At 40.0% G+C, this 18,108-nt stretch overlaps 1 protein-coding gene across 15 annotated transcripts in view; it reads left to right on the top strand.

Moving 5' to 3' along the window:
- Window positions 1-16,648, top strand: part of LOC132391456 (phospholipid scramblase 1-like) — an 82,442-nt gene extending 65,794 nt beyond the window's left edge. For 7 of the 15 annotated variants that reach the window (XM_059964684.1, XM_059964688.1, XM_059964681.1 and 4 more), the window contains 4 exons: window positions 504-665; window positions 2,692-2,853; window positions 14,525-14,620; window positions 15,605-16,638. In XM_059964684.1, coding sequence (XP_059820667.1) covers window positions 504-665; window positions 2,692-2,853; window positions 14,525-14,584 — 384 coding nt within the window. In that variant the 3' untranslated portion in view covers window positions 14,585-14,620; window positions 15,605-16,638. Of the gene's footprint in view, window positions 1-503; window positions 666-2,691; window positions 2,854-14,524; window positions 14,621-15,604 lie in introns of all 15 variants that reach the window. The other 8 variants (XM_059964692.1, XM_059964690.1, XM_059964693.1 and 5 more) reach the window with 4 other exon arrangements.
- Window positions 16,649-18,108: the final 1,460 nt, after the last annotated feature.

Raw genomic sequence — 18,108 nt, 5'->3', positions numbered from 1 at the left:
GAGGAAATCTGCAGATGCTGGAAATTCAAGCAACGCACACAAGATGCTGGTGGAACACAGCAGACCAGTCAACATCTAGAAGGAGAAGCACTGTTGACATTTTGGGCCGAGACCCTTCGTCAGGAGTTTTACAGTAATTTGTCTGTAAAAAGATAGAGGAAATTGAGAATTCCTACTCTTGACAAAGAATTGATCCTAAAATGTGTTCAGCATGAGCAACAAGGTGGAAAATTGGTTGGGATATTTGGAGCTTAGATGGAATTAGAGGAGGAGTTTCAAGGAAATGTTATAATATCAGTAGAACTCAGAGCTGAGTCAGATCTTGGTTAGAAATAACCAGAGAAGGTGGACTGTAAATTTGTGTATTTAATTGGTGCTAATGTAGTTGCATCTAATCATGGGCCATGAGAACATTTGTTTTTCTTAAGTTTGTTTATCTTTGTACTCTTGCATAATTAATATTTTAATATTCATCAGTGATTAAGTGATATTTTCTCTTGCAGATGGAGGTTCAAGCACCACCAGGAAAAGCTATTGGCTATATTGTCCAGGAATGGCATCCTTTTATACCCAAAATGAGTATCCTGAATGAAAGTCGTGAAACAGTATTGAAAATTAGAGGTCCTTGCTTGACAATGAGTTGTTTTGGTGATGTAAACTTTGAAGTAAGTTCATGTACTTTATAAGATCCCTTCTTGTTCCTTTAGTGAGGATATGTTCAACGATCTCAATGTTCATTCACAAACCCTTCATCCAGAACTTAGCTTCTGATGTTCTCTACAGTGTCTCCAATGCAAGTATTGTTAAAGTTGAATCTGAATAGAACTCAGGAGACCAGCTTCTTATAGTTACCACAGTTTATTGCGCACCCTCCTGCAGGAGTTTGAGACCCAGTTGTCGAAGGGAAGGCATGTAAGTACTGCCACCATCCAACAAGTGGACATGCCTCCTCAGGTTATAGCCGTATATTTATACATTACTGTTGCAAGATGTTATTTGAACTGGTACGCCCACAAGTCTGTGAGTGCAAAACTTAGTTACAGATAAGAGAGTCCGCTAAATTAAGGTTTAATTTCAGATGGATGTACTGTCCAGTCCTTATCATTTATTCCCTTTGTTAGGGCCTGACTTAATCACAGATGGATGTTCATTGCTGTCCCTATCAGTGAGTTCTCCTTCCCCTACTTAAACAAGGGTACAATATACAATGTTATCAAACTCTCGGTGTTTCTCTGCAAACCAAGGGAGAAATAGTATAAGCCAGTTTTTAGCTAACTGCTGAAGACAGTTTACTTCAGTTCAAAAATTCCTGTTTAGTCCCAATTATTCTTTTAGCCAGAGGCGACATAGTTTCAAAATGATTCTTTATAGCCTCAGTTCCTCAGTATATCCTTAAATAGGGTGACCAAAACTGTGTGCAGTACTCTAGTTATGCTCTCATTCTAGAACCCTGTACAGTTGCATCAAAGTATCTATCTACTTGCAATAGCGTCCAACATCTAACAGAACCCCCATATCCTTCGCTGTCCACAGTGAGTGCCACTTAAAATCCAGTCCTGATGCCAGACAATAAACTGCTGGATCCTGGTGTATCTCTCTCCATGTCACCCAAACTTTTAATCTAATTTCTATGTGTAATTGTACCAATTGGTGCTTGGGGTTCTGGCATTATAACACAATGTACTCCGTCCTCTTCCTTGTTGACCTCTGACTGCCATCTTATTTTTCTCATGGTTGTACCGATGGAAAGGAAATGACAATATAATGGGGGGTGGTGAATGTGGGTGTTCTTTCTCAATACTTTGCCAAGCTCAGGCTGACTGGAGGTCCATGTACTGTATGATATGAATCATGTTCAAGGTAATGTAGCAGGGTTTGGATTAATAAAGATGCATACTCTTCACAGAAGGAAATATTAAGTGCAATTTGAAAATACAGTGAATATATTTCATATAGCCTCTGAGGTGGCTTGTGCCTTCGTGGTTACTCTGCCATTGGAGCAGTTGTTGGTCTCCAGCCAGGAGAGGTCCTTCATTTAAGAAGGGTCTCTGCCACGTGTGTCAATTTCTGTCTTGATGAAAGGTCTCAGCCTGAAATGTCAGCTGTTTATTCCTCTCCATTGATGTTGCTTGACCTGTTGAGTTCCTCCAGCAATTAATGTTTGCTCTGGATTTCTTGCATCTGCAGAATCTCTTGTGTTTATAAGCAGATTTCTTTATTGGTGTCTGGGGCTGAATGAAGGACCTGTTCCTCATCCTACATTTAGAGGGATATGTTTTTGTGTTATTGTGCTTTCTTCACTTGTCTCGGCATATTTTGAAGTTACAATGTGTCTTGTGCTGCTCCAATATGCTGGGTTAGCGCTGTTGAAGATTATTTGAGCCACTGAATTTCAGGTTCTTGTGTTGTCCCTTGGCTCCCGGCACACAGGACTTCCCCTGATGTTCATTTCACTGAGAACTACAGTGTCTTTTTCCAAATTGTGGAGGTGCCTCTTTTCTCCTGCTCTCTGGCTGGTATTTACCTCTGATAACCAAGGATGTAATTGTAACCTCTCAACATTAGGATGTGAATTGCGATTTGATATTACCAATTTAATGCCAGCAACATAAGAATCAATGAAAGTTGGCAGGGGGCAATTGATAGTTATTCTCACAATGGGAATGAAAATATCTTGTTGTTTTCTTATAGGTTGTAAGCCGGGATGAGGCCACTGTTGTTGGAAAGATATCGAAGCAATGGTCGGGTCTTGTACGTGAATACCTCACAGATACTGATAACTTTGGAATTCAGTTTCCTATGGATTTGGATGTTAAAATTAAAGCTGTTCTCCTTGGAGCATGCATATTTGTGGTAAGTGGAAATAACTAAACTGTTGTCATTATTTTATAACAAGGGAGGAATGGCAGACAACCTGAGTGAGATTCATCCTCCTTAGCTTTACAATGCTATTATTTCTGGGATGAGATACGTCAGTAATTTGGGGTAAGAGTATGTATCTATGTCAGTAGATTTAAGTTGCATGATTTCAATGTTTTCCAGACCTGTTATAGTGCAAGAGGTTGCCATTTGGCTATTCATCTGTGTGGACTAGTATAATAGAGCAAACCCATTAGCCGCATATCTATCCAGCCCCCCCCACCACTGTTTCTCCCAAACTGTGTAAAATATCCACTCTATTACCCATCAGATTTTTGTGAAGGTGCTGATCAATAATGTTTAACTCCGCACTTAGAGTTAGTAAACTCCAGGATGTACATGGATGGTGTTTTAAAAAAAATCATCCTCGCATCCTGTTTGTATATTCTGTCCATAATTATGGGAAAACTTCCCTCTATTTAGCTTTTATTTAAACCATTTGTGATTTTGTATGGCTCTATTAAATATTGTTTAAACCTTCTTTGATTCGGGGAGCATAGGTGTAGTTTCTCCATGCTGGCATAGTTAATATCAGTAACAAACTGGTTAATATTTACTTCATCCTCTCTGGGGTTGACCAGAACCCTATCTAATACCAGTGTCCTGTACTAGCTCAAAATGGTTGCTCTGCTTTTGTAGCCTGTGCCTTCCTTTTGTAGTCTGTACCTTAAGAGGTATGTTCTCTGGAATTCCTTTCTTCTTCTTTGTGACATTAGCAAAAGAAAATTAATGCTGAACAACTTACCTTAAAACTGTGCTGGCTCTCCTTTATCAATGCAGATCTTTTGGAGTAATTGTTATTGTTTGCCGTGATTTATTGTTTTGAAAAGCTTTGCCACAACTGATATTAAACTGGATGGCAAGAAGTCGACCTTCATGTACATAAAGTGTTGCAAGGTCAAGTGTGATATATCTGGCACTTTCCAGTCCTTTGGCATATGTCCCACATCCAAGGAACAACTGAAAGTATAATAAGATCTGCAGCAGTATATATTTGCACTTCACCAGGCAAACTAGAATGCATTCCATTCACATCTACTGATGTTGCTTTAAGCACAGCCAGCCCAGTGCGTCTTTATCAGTTTTCACCCCACACATAATTTCTACAGGTAGTCCCCGAGTTACGAACATCCGCTGTATGGACAACTCGTACTTACGAACCGAGGAAGGAGAATGCCGTCCGCCATTTTAAGTCGGATCCCAATGCCGTCCGCCATTTTAAATTATTGCCATTGACACTGTGTTGAGTGTTTAACTTTGTATTTGGCTTAAAATTTTCTGAGTAAGATTCACCCTGACCCCGCCTCCCCTGCCCCCCTCCTCCGTTCCGGTCAGCTGGTGGCGCAGTGAGATCAGCGCCGGGCTGGAGAACGGAGGTTTCCGTGCTGGGTTGACGTCGATCCAGTGACTCCATACCATCTGTGCTGGGTTGATATCCAGCTCGCAACTCAACCTCATTAAAAAAAAAACACTGCCACCTCCAGTTTAAATTTCCACGCAGAATATTCTGGAGGATCAAATACCCAAACCCAGCACAGCGCCCACTTGTCCCATTCAGCCTGTCTCAGTGCAGTGGTCATTAGGACCCAGCGGCCTCGGGACCAGTTGCCCGCAGTGTTTCTGTTCCATTGATGGTGTGCGGTGGTCCTTAAGACCCAGCGGACCTCGAGAGCCGGCGGAGGTTGGGACCTGACACCCGCAGTGTTTCTGTTCCATTGACGAGAAGCGATCACAATTGAAAATAAAGTGGAAATAATAAAACATTTGGAAAGAGGTGAAATGCCATCAGTCATTAGAAAAGTATTAGGCTACAGTCGGTCAACAATCGGAACAATTTTAAAGGATAATGGATAAAGTGAGAATAATGGAGCATTTGAAAGGCCCTCCCCCGATGAAAGCTACAATTATTACTAAGCAACGCAGTGGTTTAATTATTGGAATACATATGTTTCTTAAGTGTTTTATATGCATAGAAAGGTAAAATATATACTATATACTAAGACAAACATTTGACTGACGCTAATTAATACCGGATTTACTTGACCCGATGTACATACAAATCCGACTTAAATACGGACTCAGGAACAGAACTCGTATGTAACTCAGGGACTGCCTGTACTTCCGCCCCTTCTGCTGAGATCTAGAGAGCATCTTGTCTCCCAGAAAAGAGAGATACAAAGTATTCATTTAGTATTTCGGTTGTGTCTTCAGTTTAAATATTGAACTTTCTTTTTGTTGGTCTCAGCCACCATGTGACTAAGGGGAATGTTTTCAGAGTTTATTTTCGATTTGAACTTATTCTGTTCCTTGATCTTTGCTCATTTTATCTTAGTTCTCACTTCCCATCTCATTGTACTCCTGTAGTCACAGAACCACAGAGGCAGGTCTTCAATCCACACAAACTACTAAGAACACATTTACACTACAGGTTCTCCTCTAGGTTATGAATGCCTGCCATCTTCATGCTTACACAATGTCCATAACTAAGTTTTAGGGAAGCTGGAAGGATGGGTATGGATTTGCTGGCTGTTGTGGGACTGTAGATTTCTTCAGCCGGGTAGGAGCAGGGTTTTTCAATGCCTTCTTTCCCTAACCCCCAGCTGCAACGACTGGAGGCTGGTCAAACAGAACTGGACCCATTGGACAGACTTGCTCACTCACTCGATCAGATGTTGGCTGGCTGCCTGTTTCCGGGTTTTCCAATTGTTTCTTTACCGATTTGCATTGACTTTGCCTGGCATCTTTGTCAAAAAAAAGTTTCTACTGTTAGTTTTTTCCATTACTATCATAATTCTCATGATCTGCTGACTGCTGCTGTCTCACTGATAATTTGCTCACTTTCCCCACTTTGCTTTCACCCCAAAACCTATCCGGTACAGCTTCTTGCCTTATTGGGTCATAAACACCTGAGACATTTCTACTGACACATTCAGGAAGTCATCCTCTCCTTTGTTCTTTTTAAATATTGTTCTGGTCATATTGGAGTAAGTGAAAGTTAATCCAGTTTCATCAATCAGTAATTGTTACACGCCTGACACTCCCCTGAGTTTTTTCACCTGCTTGTCGTGCACCTCCCTCCCTGAATCACTCCCTCATCCAGAATTTCCTCTTTTCCATGTTGCTTGAGTGCTTGTTCTCTCGTCTAATGGAATGTATTCTATTTTATATCCTTAAGGTCTGTATGGAGGGGAACCTGATCCTTGGGGATTTTTACAAAATTTTTAAAAATCTGTTATCCATCGCCACTGAGACTACCACACCATGTTCTGTATCCTCCTGCTTCCCTTTTGCATCCTATATTGTGCAGCCACAATATATCATGTCTACAATTAAGTCATGTATGAGGCAAAGCAACACACACAAAATGCTGGAGGAACTCAGCACATCAGACAGCATCCATGGAAATGAACAAACAGTTGATATTTTGGGTTGAGATCCTTCTTCAGGACTGGAATAGAAGGGGGAAGGTGGCAGAATAAAAGAAGTGAGGAGGGGAAGGAGGATAGCTAGAAGGTGATAGGTGAAACCAAGTGGCTAGGAAAAGTATAGAGCTGAAGAGAAAGGAGAGTGGACCACAGCAGAAGGGGAAGGACGGGCACCAGAGGGAGGTGATAGATAGGTGAGAAGAAGTAGGAGGCCAGTGTATGAAGTAGACGAAGGGGAGGGGAGCAAATTCTTTTTGCAAGAAGAATTTGATATTCGTGCCCTCAGGTTGGAGGTTGCGCAGATGGAATATAAGCTGTTGCTCCTCCACCCTCTGTATGCCATCATCATGGCTCAAGAGGAAGCAATGGACCGACATATTGGAACTTGAATCGGAATTAAAATGTTTGTCTCCTGGGAAGTTCTGCTTTTGGTGGATGGAGTGGAGGTGCTCAGTGAATCAGTCCACCAACTTATGATGACGCAATAGACGATCCCAGCAGACTTGCTGGTGAAGTGTTGCCTCAACTGGAAGGACTGTTTAGGGTCCTGAATGGAGGTGAGGGTGGAGGTGAATGGGCAGGTGTAGCACTTCGACCATTTGCGTGGCTCTATCGTGCTGTCTTTGGGCAATGTGGAAGTTCCAGGGTTATAGTTGGTGTCAAGTTTCCAGGAGTTTACAGCAGCCTGAAATAAATCCCTTTAAATAACTGTGGGATGTGAACTTCTGGTTGGTCTGGTGTTTTGTAAGCAAGGTGACTGGCAGTTGAATGTGGCAGTGAGGCATTTCTGAATTCGAATCCAGTCCATCAGAAAAGACAGGAGGCTAAGTAATGTTTTCAGTGTAATCTCAGCATGTTCTCCTAATGCCAGTGGAGCTGCATTTAACCTGGTATCAGATATTGCAGTTATCACTCCATCTGGATATAAAACAATGATATGATGTGTCAATAGGTGTTGATATTAACTATAGCAAGGGAATCCCGTGTTGTTCCCTACATTTGCTGCACTAGGAAGCTGACCAAAATTGTTTGGCACTGGATGTCACTGTATCTGAATGAGCTGAATGAATGAGTTATCCAATTACTCACAACATCTATCTCCACATCCTTGCAACTATTTCTCATTTAATCTTTTTGAAAGTTGCAGTTATTATTGAAAATGCTTCTGGCATTCATTCAGAAAGTACATTCTGAATCACTGCAGCTAGCTTAGGCCAGATTAGAAGAGTTCAGCACACTACCTGCCCTTTTACCCAGAGAAATGGCATGGGTAATAATAGGACTATGTTTGCTGCTGGAGATCTGTGATGTGTATTACAGGATATTTAGTTTCTGGTGACAGTGGTAGTTGTATTTGACTAGATGATGGGCATTTTGGAACAATTTCCTTATGAGAGTAAAATCTTTGCTGTATGACTGTAGCCTTCGGGTCCAGAAAGTGGAAAACATCAAATCAGGTTGCTTTGTCCCTAAGGAGGATGTAACATTCATAGAGATTCTTTCCATCTTCCCTGATGCAAGTATTATGGCTTAATGATCTAGATATAGGGTTATACTTGTATCTCCACAGCTGTGCCAGCATTGTAGAAAACAATTTTGTTACCTTGTGTATCTTTGCTGCTTCTAATTCTCTGCAATTTATTTGTCCTCTACTGACCAATCCACTTACCACTGGAAACAGCTTACTCCGTCTTTATTCTGATCAGAATCCTTTCTGATTCTAAACACCCTGGCTGCACAAGCTGATTTAGTTTGTCGATGTAACCAAGGTTTTGCAGGTCTGGTACCAGTTTGGAATACCGTGAAATTTTTCTCTTCAAGTATGGATATCTTCACATGTGTGACTCTCAGAAATGGCTGCTGTTCCCCTGGGGCTAAAACATTAACAAAAATAGCTGTTCATTTAGTCTATGCTTTAATTATAGCCAAGGAAAAAGAAAAGATGCAAGATGGCACCAATGAACCGTGGTGATATTCTGCAGACTACATACAATACTTATAAGTACTACAATCTGCAGAAGGTGATGCCCTTTTAAGCAATGTACTTCTAAATTGACTTAATGAACTACAGATTCATGACTTCCTGAAGGACTTGGAAGACTTGACTCTCAAACAGCAGCTTTAAGCAGAAGTTTCATCACCATGACAGGGAACGATGCAGGAAGGTGGTGGGGGAGCTCCAAGCCAGGCTGAAACACAGAGGAATGAGACATCAACTACCCAGCATCTTGGTAGCAAATGTGCAGTTGCTGGAAGAAAAAATTTGAGGACCTGAGGGCAAGATTGCTGTGTTGGAGGTAAATGAGAAGTTATTGTATTCTGTGTTTGAGTGAGACATGGCTTACTCTCAGTGCACCAGATATGGTGATCAGACCCGAAGGTTTCTTGACTCACAGGATGGACCAAACTGCTGATTTGAAAAAGGCAGAAGGTGGTGTGTGTTTCATGATAAACATCCGGTGGTGCTCCAATGTGGTGGTTTTGTTGAACTTGTGTCTGCCCAACCTTGAACACATAATGATGAAATTCCATTTACTTAGGGGGTTCTGATCTGTGATCTTCATCAGAGTTTATATACCTCCAGTGGCTGACTATAATCAAGCCTTTGAGTTGCTGCACAATGCCGTCTACAAACAAGAAACTGTCCGTCCTGACACCTTTCAAATCATAGTTGGGGATTTCAGTCAGGCTTGTTTGAAGAAATCCCTACCCAATTACCATCTGCATATAATCTGTAGCACCCGAGGACTCAACACACTAAACCACTATTACACTAAGGTAAGGAATGGCTACTGCTCCATGCCCAGACAGCATTTGGGTAAATCAGATCACTTGCCTCTCCTTCTCCTACCTGCATACAGGCAGAGGCTAAAGAGCAAAGCTCCAAAGATCAGGACAACAAAGAGGTGGCTACGGGAGGCAGAGGAGTGGCTACCAGATTGCTTTGAGTCTGTAAACTGGCCCACGTTCAAGGACTGAGCTGTGGATCTGAATGAATGCACCATGGTTTTCACAGAGCTTATAATAACAGTTGCGGATGAGGGTGTCCCCACAGAATAATAGAGATTTCCGCAATCAGAAGCCCTGGAAGAACCACAATTTGCTGAGGGCTGGATCAGAGGCAATTCAAGTCTGGTAACAAAGAAGGTTACAAGAGGTCCAGGTACGAACTCTGAAAAGCCACCTCATGGGCAAAGAGGGAATTCTGGATTAATCTGGAATCAATGAAGGATGTTCAACAGTTGTCAGTGTTTGAATGCTTTCACCTCTTATAATGTTAAGCCAAGGGACATGGGCAACAACAGGGCTTCACTTCCAGATGAGCTCAATGCCTTCTCTGCTCGCTTTGACCGTCAAAACATGGAGGAATCATCATGAACTCCCACAGCCCACAATGATCCTGCAATTTTAATTTCTGAGGCTGATATGTGAGCGGCCTTCAGGAGGGTGAACCCACAAAAACACCCAGCCCAGATGGGGAACCTGGCCAAGAACAGCTCCAATGCCATATTCAACTTTGCTGTTGACACCACTGTCCTTAGCTGAATCAAAGGTGGTGATGAATCAGCATACAGGAGGGAGATTGAAAACCTGGCCGAGTAATGCCACAACAACAACATCTTAATGTCAGCAAGATCAAGGAGCTGATTATTGGTTTCAGGAGGATGAAACCAGAAGTCCATGAGCCTGTCCTCATCAGGTGATCAGAGGTGAAGAGATTCAGAAACTTTAAATACCTCAGTGTTATGGTTATTGTGGACTTGTTCTGGGCCCAGCATGTATGTGCAGTTATGAAAAAAGCATGACAGACCCTCTACTGCCTTAGGAGTTTCTGAAGATTCAGCACGACATCTTAAACTTTGACAAACTTCTAAAGATGTGTAATTTGGAGATTAGATTGACTGGCTGCATCGTAGCCTGATATGGAAGCACCAATGCCTTTGAATGGAAAATCCTACAAAAAGTAATGGATACGCCCCAGTCCATCACTCCTCACCATTGAGCACATCTAAATAGAGGATTATCGCAGGAAAGAATCCATCATCAGGGATCCCCACCTGCAGGTCATGCTCTCTTCTCACTGCTGCCATCAGAAAGAAGGTGCAAGAGCCTCAGGGCTCTCACCACAAGGTTCAGGAACAGTTATAAACCCCTCAACCATCAGGCTCTTGAACCAGAGAGGATAACATCACTTAAATTCACTTGTCCCATCACTGAAATGTTCCCACAACCAAAGGAATCATTTTCAAGGCTCTTCATGTCATGTTCTTGATATTTATTGCTTTTTATTTATGATTTTTTCTCTTTGTATTTGTAGTTTGTTGTCTTTTGCAAGCTGGTTGAACATCGAAGTTGGTGTGGTCTTTCATTGTTTCAATTATAGTTCTTATTCCATTTTGGATTTATTGACTATGCCTGTAAGAAAATGAATCAGTGTTGTATATGGTGACATTTTGAGAATAAATTTACTTTGAACTTTGGAATCTGTGTGGCAAATGTGATCATTTTAGGATTACTATGGCTCGAACCCAGTAGACTCTGGGCATTCTGCTTAAAATTTGATTTAAATTACTATTCATTCTTCAGATCATGATGAATTACTTTATACTTTGCATTTAATTCTATCTGCCTTATGTTCAACTCTGCTATTATCTTTGTTTATAAACTTATCATTAACTGCAAACTTTGAAGTGAGATAGTCATGACTAAAATTGTTCCCTGGGATTCTTGGCTGTACATATCATTTTAGTTTATAAAAAGCAGTGGTTCACCATCAGAAATCTTCACCTTCAATTTGTTAACCACAGCCTTCTAATTCCATGTGGTTCAATTTTCCACTGATTTATGTGGTTGCCTATCAAATGCCCTTTGAAAGCCCATTGGCAAAACATCAATTGCACAACCCTCAATCTTATCAAGCCTCTCTGTTACTTTAAAACAGTCGTCAAGTATGATTTACTATAGCAAACCTGTGATTTAATTTCCCATTGTGATATGTGATGGAAAACATTTTTATGGACTGTGACCACTTTTTTCCGCTCAGATCCCAGTACTTCACCTGACAACTGATTTCCCACTCTTGAAGCTCCGCTGTTTCCTTATACGAGGAGTGATTCATAAGTTTGTGGCCTAAGGTAGAACAAGTCAATTTTAGAAAATCTAGCACATTTATTTTTCCTACATTTATACACTGAGTCCAGCGGTTGTGGAGCATATGGATCTCTTCTTTGTAGAAGTCGGTGTCTTGGACCTCCAGAAGTGGTCCACAGCAGGGGTGATTGATAAGTTTGTGGCCTAAGGTGGAAGGAGATGAGTTATTAACTTCAAACTTCTTTCATTTTCAGAGTTGAACTGCACATGCATGTAACGAGAGCTATATAACTCATCACCTTCTACCTTGGGCCACAGATTTATCAATCACCCCTGCTGTGGACCACCTGGAGGTCCAAGGCGCTCTCGTTACAATCACATATAATTCAACTCTTTGAGTGATTATGCAGAAAGTTTGTTAATAACTCATCTCCTTCTACCCTAGCCCACGAGCTTATCAATCACGCCCGCAGGGGACCACTTCTACAAAGAAGGGATCGTATGCTCTATGACCGCTGGACTAAGTGTGTACATGTAGAAGGGGACAATGTTGAAAAATGAATGTGCTAAGTTTTCTAAAATTGATTCCTTCTACCTTAGGCCACAAACTTATCAATCACCCCTTGTATATTGTGATGCTAGGAAGTTTGTGAACCATGTAGAATTTGCTCTATTTCTGCATACTTAATGACATAGTAAATAAACTGATCTTCACGCAAGACCTAAAATTAGATGGAGAACCCAATTAAATAAATAACACAAAAACATTATACTTGTTCATTTACTTATTGAGAAAAATTATGAGTATTACATATTTGTTGGAAGGAGTGTGTGAACCTTTGCTTTCAGTAACTGGTGCAATGCCCTTGTACAGCAATAACGACAACCAACCTTTTCCAGTAACTGTTGATCAGCCTTGCACATTGGCTTGGAAGAATTTTAGGTCATTCTTCCTTACAAAACTGTTTCAACTCTGGGATGTTGGTGGGCTTCCTTGCATGAATTGCTTGCTTCAGATTCATCACAACATTTCTAAAGGATTAAAGTCAGGACTTCAAGTTGGCTATTGTAAAACACATTTTTTTTTCATTTTAAACTGTTCTGTTGATATACTCTTGTGTTTTGGATCACTGTTTTGTTGCATCATCCAGCTTCTATTAAGCTTCAGGTGATGGACTCCTGACATTCTCCTGTAAAATGTCTTGATACAATTTTGAATTCGTTGGTACCTCACCGATTGCAAGCTGTCCAGGCCCCGAGGCAGCAAAGCAGCTCCAAACCATGATGCTCCTTCCGTCTTGTTTCACAGTCGGGATGAGGTTTTGGTGTTGGCGTGCAGTGCCCTTTTTCCTCCAAACATAGCAATGTGCATTTCTAGCAAACAGTTTAACTTCTGTCTTATTTGCCCACAGAACATTGTTCCAGAAGCATTGTAGAACATCCAAGTGATCATTTGCAAACTTGAGATGGGCAGCCATGATTTTTTTTTGGGAGAGCAGCAGTTTCCTCTGTGGTGTCCTTCCATGAACAGCAGTCTTGTTCAGTGTTTTTTCTTATAGTGGACACATGAACAGAGACTTTAGCAAGTTCTAGAGATTTCTGCAGGTCTTTAGCTGTTACCCTTGGCTTCTTTTTCACCTCCTTCAGCATTGCACATTGTGCTCTTGGTGTGATCACTGCAGGACACCCACTCTTGGGGAGAGTAGCAACAGTACAGAGTTCCCTCCATTTGTAGACAATTCCTCTTACTGTGGATTGATAAACACTCAGTTCTTGAGAAATACTTTCATCCCCTTTTACATCTTTCTGCATCGCTACAATTCTTTTTCTTCTGATGTCCTCAAAGTTGTTTCGATCGAGGCAGAGTGTGCATAAACAGATGTTTCTTGAGTATAGTAAGCTCTGTCAGTAACCTGACTTTGTGTGCCTATAGGTCAGGGCACCTCTACAACCCACACCTCCAATCTCATCTTATTGATTGGTACACCTGACTCCAAATAGCTTTTGTAGAAGACATTACCACACAAATTCACATACTTTTTCTAGCAAATACATTTAATATTGGATCAATTTTCTCAATAAATAAATGAACAAGTATAATTCTTTTGTTATTTATCTAGTTTTAGCACTTGTGTAAAGACCTGATCAAGTTCTAAGTCAAATTTATGCAGAAATAGAGAAAATTCTACAGGGTTCACAAACTTTCTAGCAGCACTGTATACCATGCTAATTTTATAAATATATCTTTATGTCTCTTTCTTTTTCACTACTGCGTTCAACGTGTTTATCCTAAGCTCCTGTAAATTGTGATTTTTTTTTTGGTCGTCCAGGGATCTTGACTTTTGATGTCTTTTTCCATCAGTATCAACTCCCTTACTTTCTGAAGACTATCCTTGGGAGTATTAAGTATACATTTCTTCCCATGTTTGAGATTGTTTTCATTTGCTGGCATCAATACATAGTTTTTTTTCATCTTTATTTACCACAATCTGTGTCCTTGCACAAATAGATTTTAAAGTCATTTTAGCCTAACTGGCAATTTTTCTCAAGCACCAATGTGTTTATTCTTTTGTGCTCTCTTTTGTGCATTCCTTTCTAAAACTGCTTAAACTCAAATTAATTTAACCCCTCCATTGCACTAGTTAACCAGTCTTTGAAGACGCTTCATTTTGAGGCATTCTGCACAGGTTTTCCTATTGAAAGAACTGATCTGAATCCCATGTTTATCTGAAGTCCTCCATCTTCCATCACTTGAGTCATGCATTATACTGGTAAACTAAGTGATCATTGTGGGATATTAGATGGCAGTTTGCATGCTGATCCTATGATTACTTGACATTCAGACTTGTACATTTTAAGCAAGGTCTGTTGATTGTATTCAGAAGAACGGAATCTCACTTTTAAACATGTTCCTACTTTGTCCCAGGCATTGAGTGTGGACTTGTGATTAAAAGTGGTGTAATCTACTTCTCTGTTTAGACAGAATTTTGATGGCAGTGTTAATGACTAAGGTTTCTATCTTTGAACCTTTTCTAAAGATTGCCAGTAATGTAACAATTGAACTGTAAATATTGATAACTTTTCTTCAGGATTTTATGTACTTCGAGCAAAATTCTGGAGCAGGACCTGGCGGAGTTTGGCAGATGTGAGCCACAGAGTACTGGAATTCAGTCAGAAGTATTATGGTAAGATTTAGAAGCTTTATCATGCTTTGTGTTGAATGAATCCTGCTTGTGATGAATTAAGGTGTTTAGAGATTTGAAACAAAATTATTCTTGTTGCTATCATTTTAAAAGTGTCTTTTAATGTTGTTGCCAGAGGATTTTTGAAACAGAAAGTTTTGAATAAATTAATTCTTTAGTCTGTGAGCCTGAAAGAATATAATTTGGGGGCATGATGCCTGTCATAAGTTTTGCACCTGTTTTCTCCTTTGTTAAACAAAACAAAATGTATGGCACAGAGGAGTTAGTTGAGAAATTGAAGAGGATTAAAATAGAAATCGGAATAAAATGTTGGCTGTGGTCAAAGAATCTAATATTGAATAATAGTCAGCTATTTACCTGATTGGTGAATTGTATTTCTTCTAACTAAATTTTGAAGTTGAATAAATCTAATAGGAATATTTTCTTGTACTTGGCTCCATTCAGCAATGATAGTATCCACTGTCCCTGCCACCGTTAGACTGGATTCTTGTTTCTGGCAGACTTGGATCCAATAGCCCGAGTGTGTCTCACTGAATAGTACAACCCAACACTAGGGAGTCACTGATTGTTTGGAAAAGGTGGAATTTTTCCTTGTGGTACCTTGGCTAAAATATCCACATGTGTGCACATACCACTGGGATATTAGATGAATTTTACAATTTCACTGTTTCTGTTTTACACTTGCAAAGCCCAGGGACACACAACAATCTGAAATACCCTGCAGTAGACTGCTGGCATCATCCAGTATAGTTGAGACCAGATATCGAACAATTCTAGTCTGGGAAATATGTTGTTATGTCACATTATATTCATAGCCACTGAAGCAACCAAATTATATTTTTGCAACTGCAATTGTATTATTGTTACTTAGAATAATTAGGTTTTAAATGTGCACAATGCTTTCTACGTTGTTGGCTATCTCAGACACACTAAAATGCATTCTCTGTGTTATCTTTTGTCATACAGATGCATCAGAAAAGGTTAAAAATGATCTGCACAGAGAGTGTTGATGTTCAGTTATGTGCCTAACTTCAGCATGGATCCACAGGAATGAAAAGGATTCACTGGTGTTCCTCTGAAAGCTTGCAGCTATTCACCTTCAGTACATTATGATTAATAGAATGGTATGTTGTGTGTCATTTTTGAAATGTAGATTAATTTAAAAATGTTTTACATCACAAGTTTGTGATTTATCAATGTATTCTGTACTGCCTGTTAAGATTAAAGAAAATGTACAGTTACCATAATAGTATTATTTTGGGAGTTTCCTTGCATTTGTCCTTTATAATGTTATAATTTCAGTAGAAAGCCATCTATTGTAGATCACAAAGGATTCTGACACTTTTGGTCACTGATGTTCAGTGGGACCAGATCCAAACTAATTCAAAGCATTACGTTGTGAATGCTCTATTTTCATATTCAGTTGTAGTTAGTATGTCCATTGGAATCATACCATACTTTCAAAATGTAGAGTTTTAGTATCAATGTTTGATTTAATTAATTATGTAATACATAACTTTTTAATTTAATGTTCTTGTGTTCTAGATGCTACCCAAATGTATGGCAAGGAATTAAATCTGCATTGTTCAAACAATTGTGGCTGTGTTCCTTTCTATATCATTTTATAAACCAGGACTAAAGTGGGATTTTAATGCATGATTTTTAACTCTGTGGATTGTTTTTTGATTACGGCGATATTACAGACCCTGCAAATGCTGCAGTGAGTTGGTTGTTCACTCAAACTGAATGGTAGGGCTGAAATAGAAGCCTAGTAGGAGGAGGGTATTGGTATCACTCATCTGAGGAATGGTGATGGAGAATATGGGAGTCCTGCAAATGCAGTTGGCTTATGCAAAAGGACACCAATCAAAGAGCAAAGAACAATACAATGCCAGCTCTAGGACAATAGTGGGGACAGCTGGTAGAGTTGTATGTACATGGTGTCTAGAATCCTCCAATGGGACCCTTCAAATGTCTTCTCCATTTTGAGTAGTCTCAGATGAGAAATTCCCTTCTTTTTGTGGATGAATTATAAATGTTGTGTTTCTGCTCTCCTGGAACTCAGTAGAATTCACTTTCTGGAAATCTTGTGTCAACAGTGCAGTTGAAGGTATGCAGAGCTGAAATGCTGGGGTGTCAGCGAGGGAGCAAGCACAGATGTTGGCTTGCGTACATTTCCAGAGGTTCTAGAGAATTTTACTGAGTCAGTTGTAGTGAGACCCTCCATGTCCATTGTGTTTCAGTAATGGAGTCAGCAATTAGAGGAAAAAACTTAACAGAATGGTTTTATGGATAAGGGTTTTCCACTAAATAATGAAGAATCTGGGTGATTCACTTTGTAGCAGAAGGGAATTGATAAGGCATATGAGAAGATTACTGGTTTGTCACTTACAGGTGGTTCCATCAACAGGGGACATGGGGTTGAAATTTGGAGCCAGTATGAATGGTGTTGTGATCTGGAACTTGCCACCAGTGATGATAATTGAAACAGGATCAAAGCCACAGTTGGATATTGTTGAAAAATTAAAGAAAGGCTGAGGAATCGGATTGACTACTTTGATGTGGTGGAAGCTAGGATACACTTGATGGTCTGAATGGCCTTTTCCTCTGCTAGAATAATTCTGTAATTGTATGCATCGATTCAGAGTCCTGCAGATAGGAAATTGTCTTCTTATTCTCAACAAATATACTCTCACCAATATGTTCATCAATAGTACAACATATTGTCTGAAATGTGATCATTGAATATTATTTGGCATTTGAGGAATGGATCGTTATCATTAGTTACAGATGAACAGGAGGTGGAACTCCTGGTGCTACTGATTGAACTCTTGTCATTATTTTTACCTTGCTCTCAATTCCAGTGTCCAGGAGCTGTGGCTAGCGGGGTTAGAGAGCGATGCTGAAGAGTGCGTCCCTAACTCCTGTCATGCCTAAAGAGTAGAAGAACTTCGGATGTGATGTTCTTGAATGTGCTTCAGGTTCAGTATCCTACATGACTGACTATGGTTTCATTCCTGTGAAATGAATAATTGGGGTGGGTGTTGTGTGGGACAGAGGAGCAGAAATGAGAAATCTTGCACTGTTGAGGTTGTCCAATTCCTGCTGGTTTCTCTGCTATGGCAACGGGAAACTGAAGCTTGTATTCTACTGATTTCATCAATTAAAATAAATATTATTAATGAAATATTTGGTCAGTCCCTTTGCAGGATTTATAGCATGGATAATAAATACAACATCACCAAAGCTGCTCACATTCAAAGAATGAATATGTAAAGTTCCTATACAAATCCTTACATGAATAAGGAAAGTGCTGCATGAGAGAAAATGGATTCATAATCCTTAAGAAATCCATGTGATGACTTATATTTCTTCTAGTCAACAGGTTCCAAACACTGAACTGCTTCTTTTAGCAGCCATTTTTGGAAAGAAAATGCACCATTATTCCTAGATCACTCTGTTCTACTGCA

This window comes from Hypanus sabinus, chromosome 3, assembly GCF_030144855.1.
Source record: "Hypanus sabinus isolate sHypSab1 chromosome 3, sHypSab1.hap1, whole genome shotgun sequence".
In the NCBI taxonomy this organism is placed as follows: Eukaryota; Metazoa; Chordata; class Chondrichthyes; order Myliobatiformes; family Dasyatidae; genus Hypanus; species Hypanus sabinus.
This window is presented reverse-complemented; position numbering and strand designations above follow the sequence as displayed.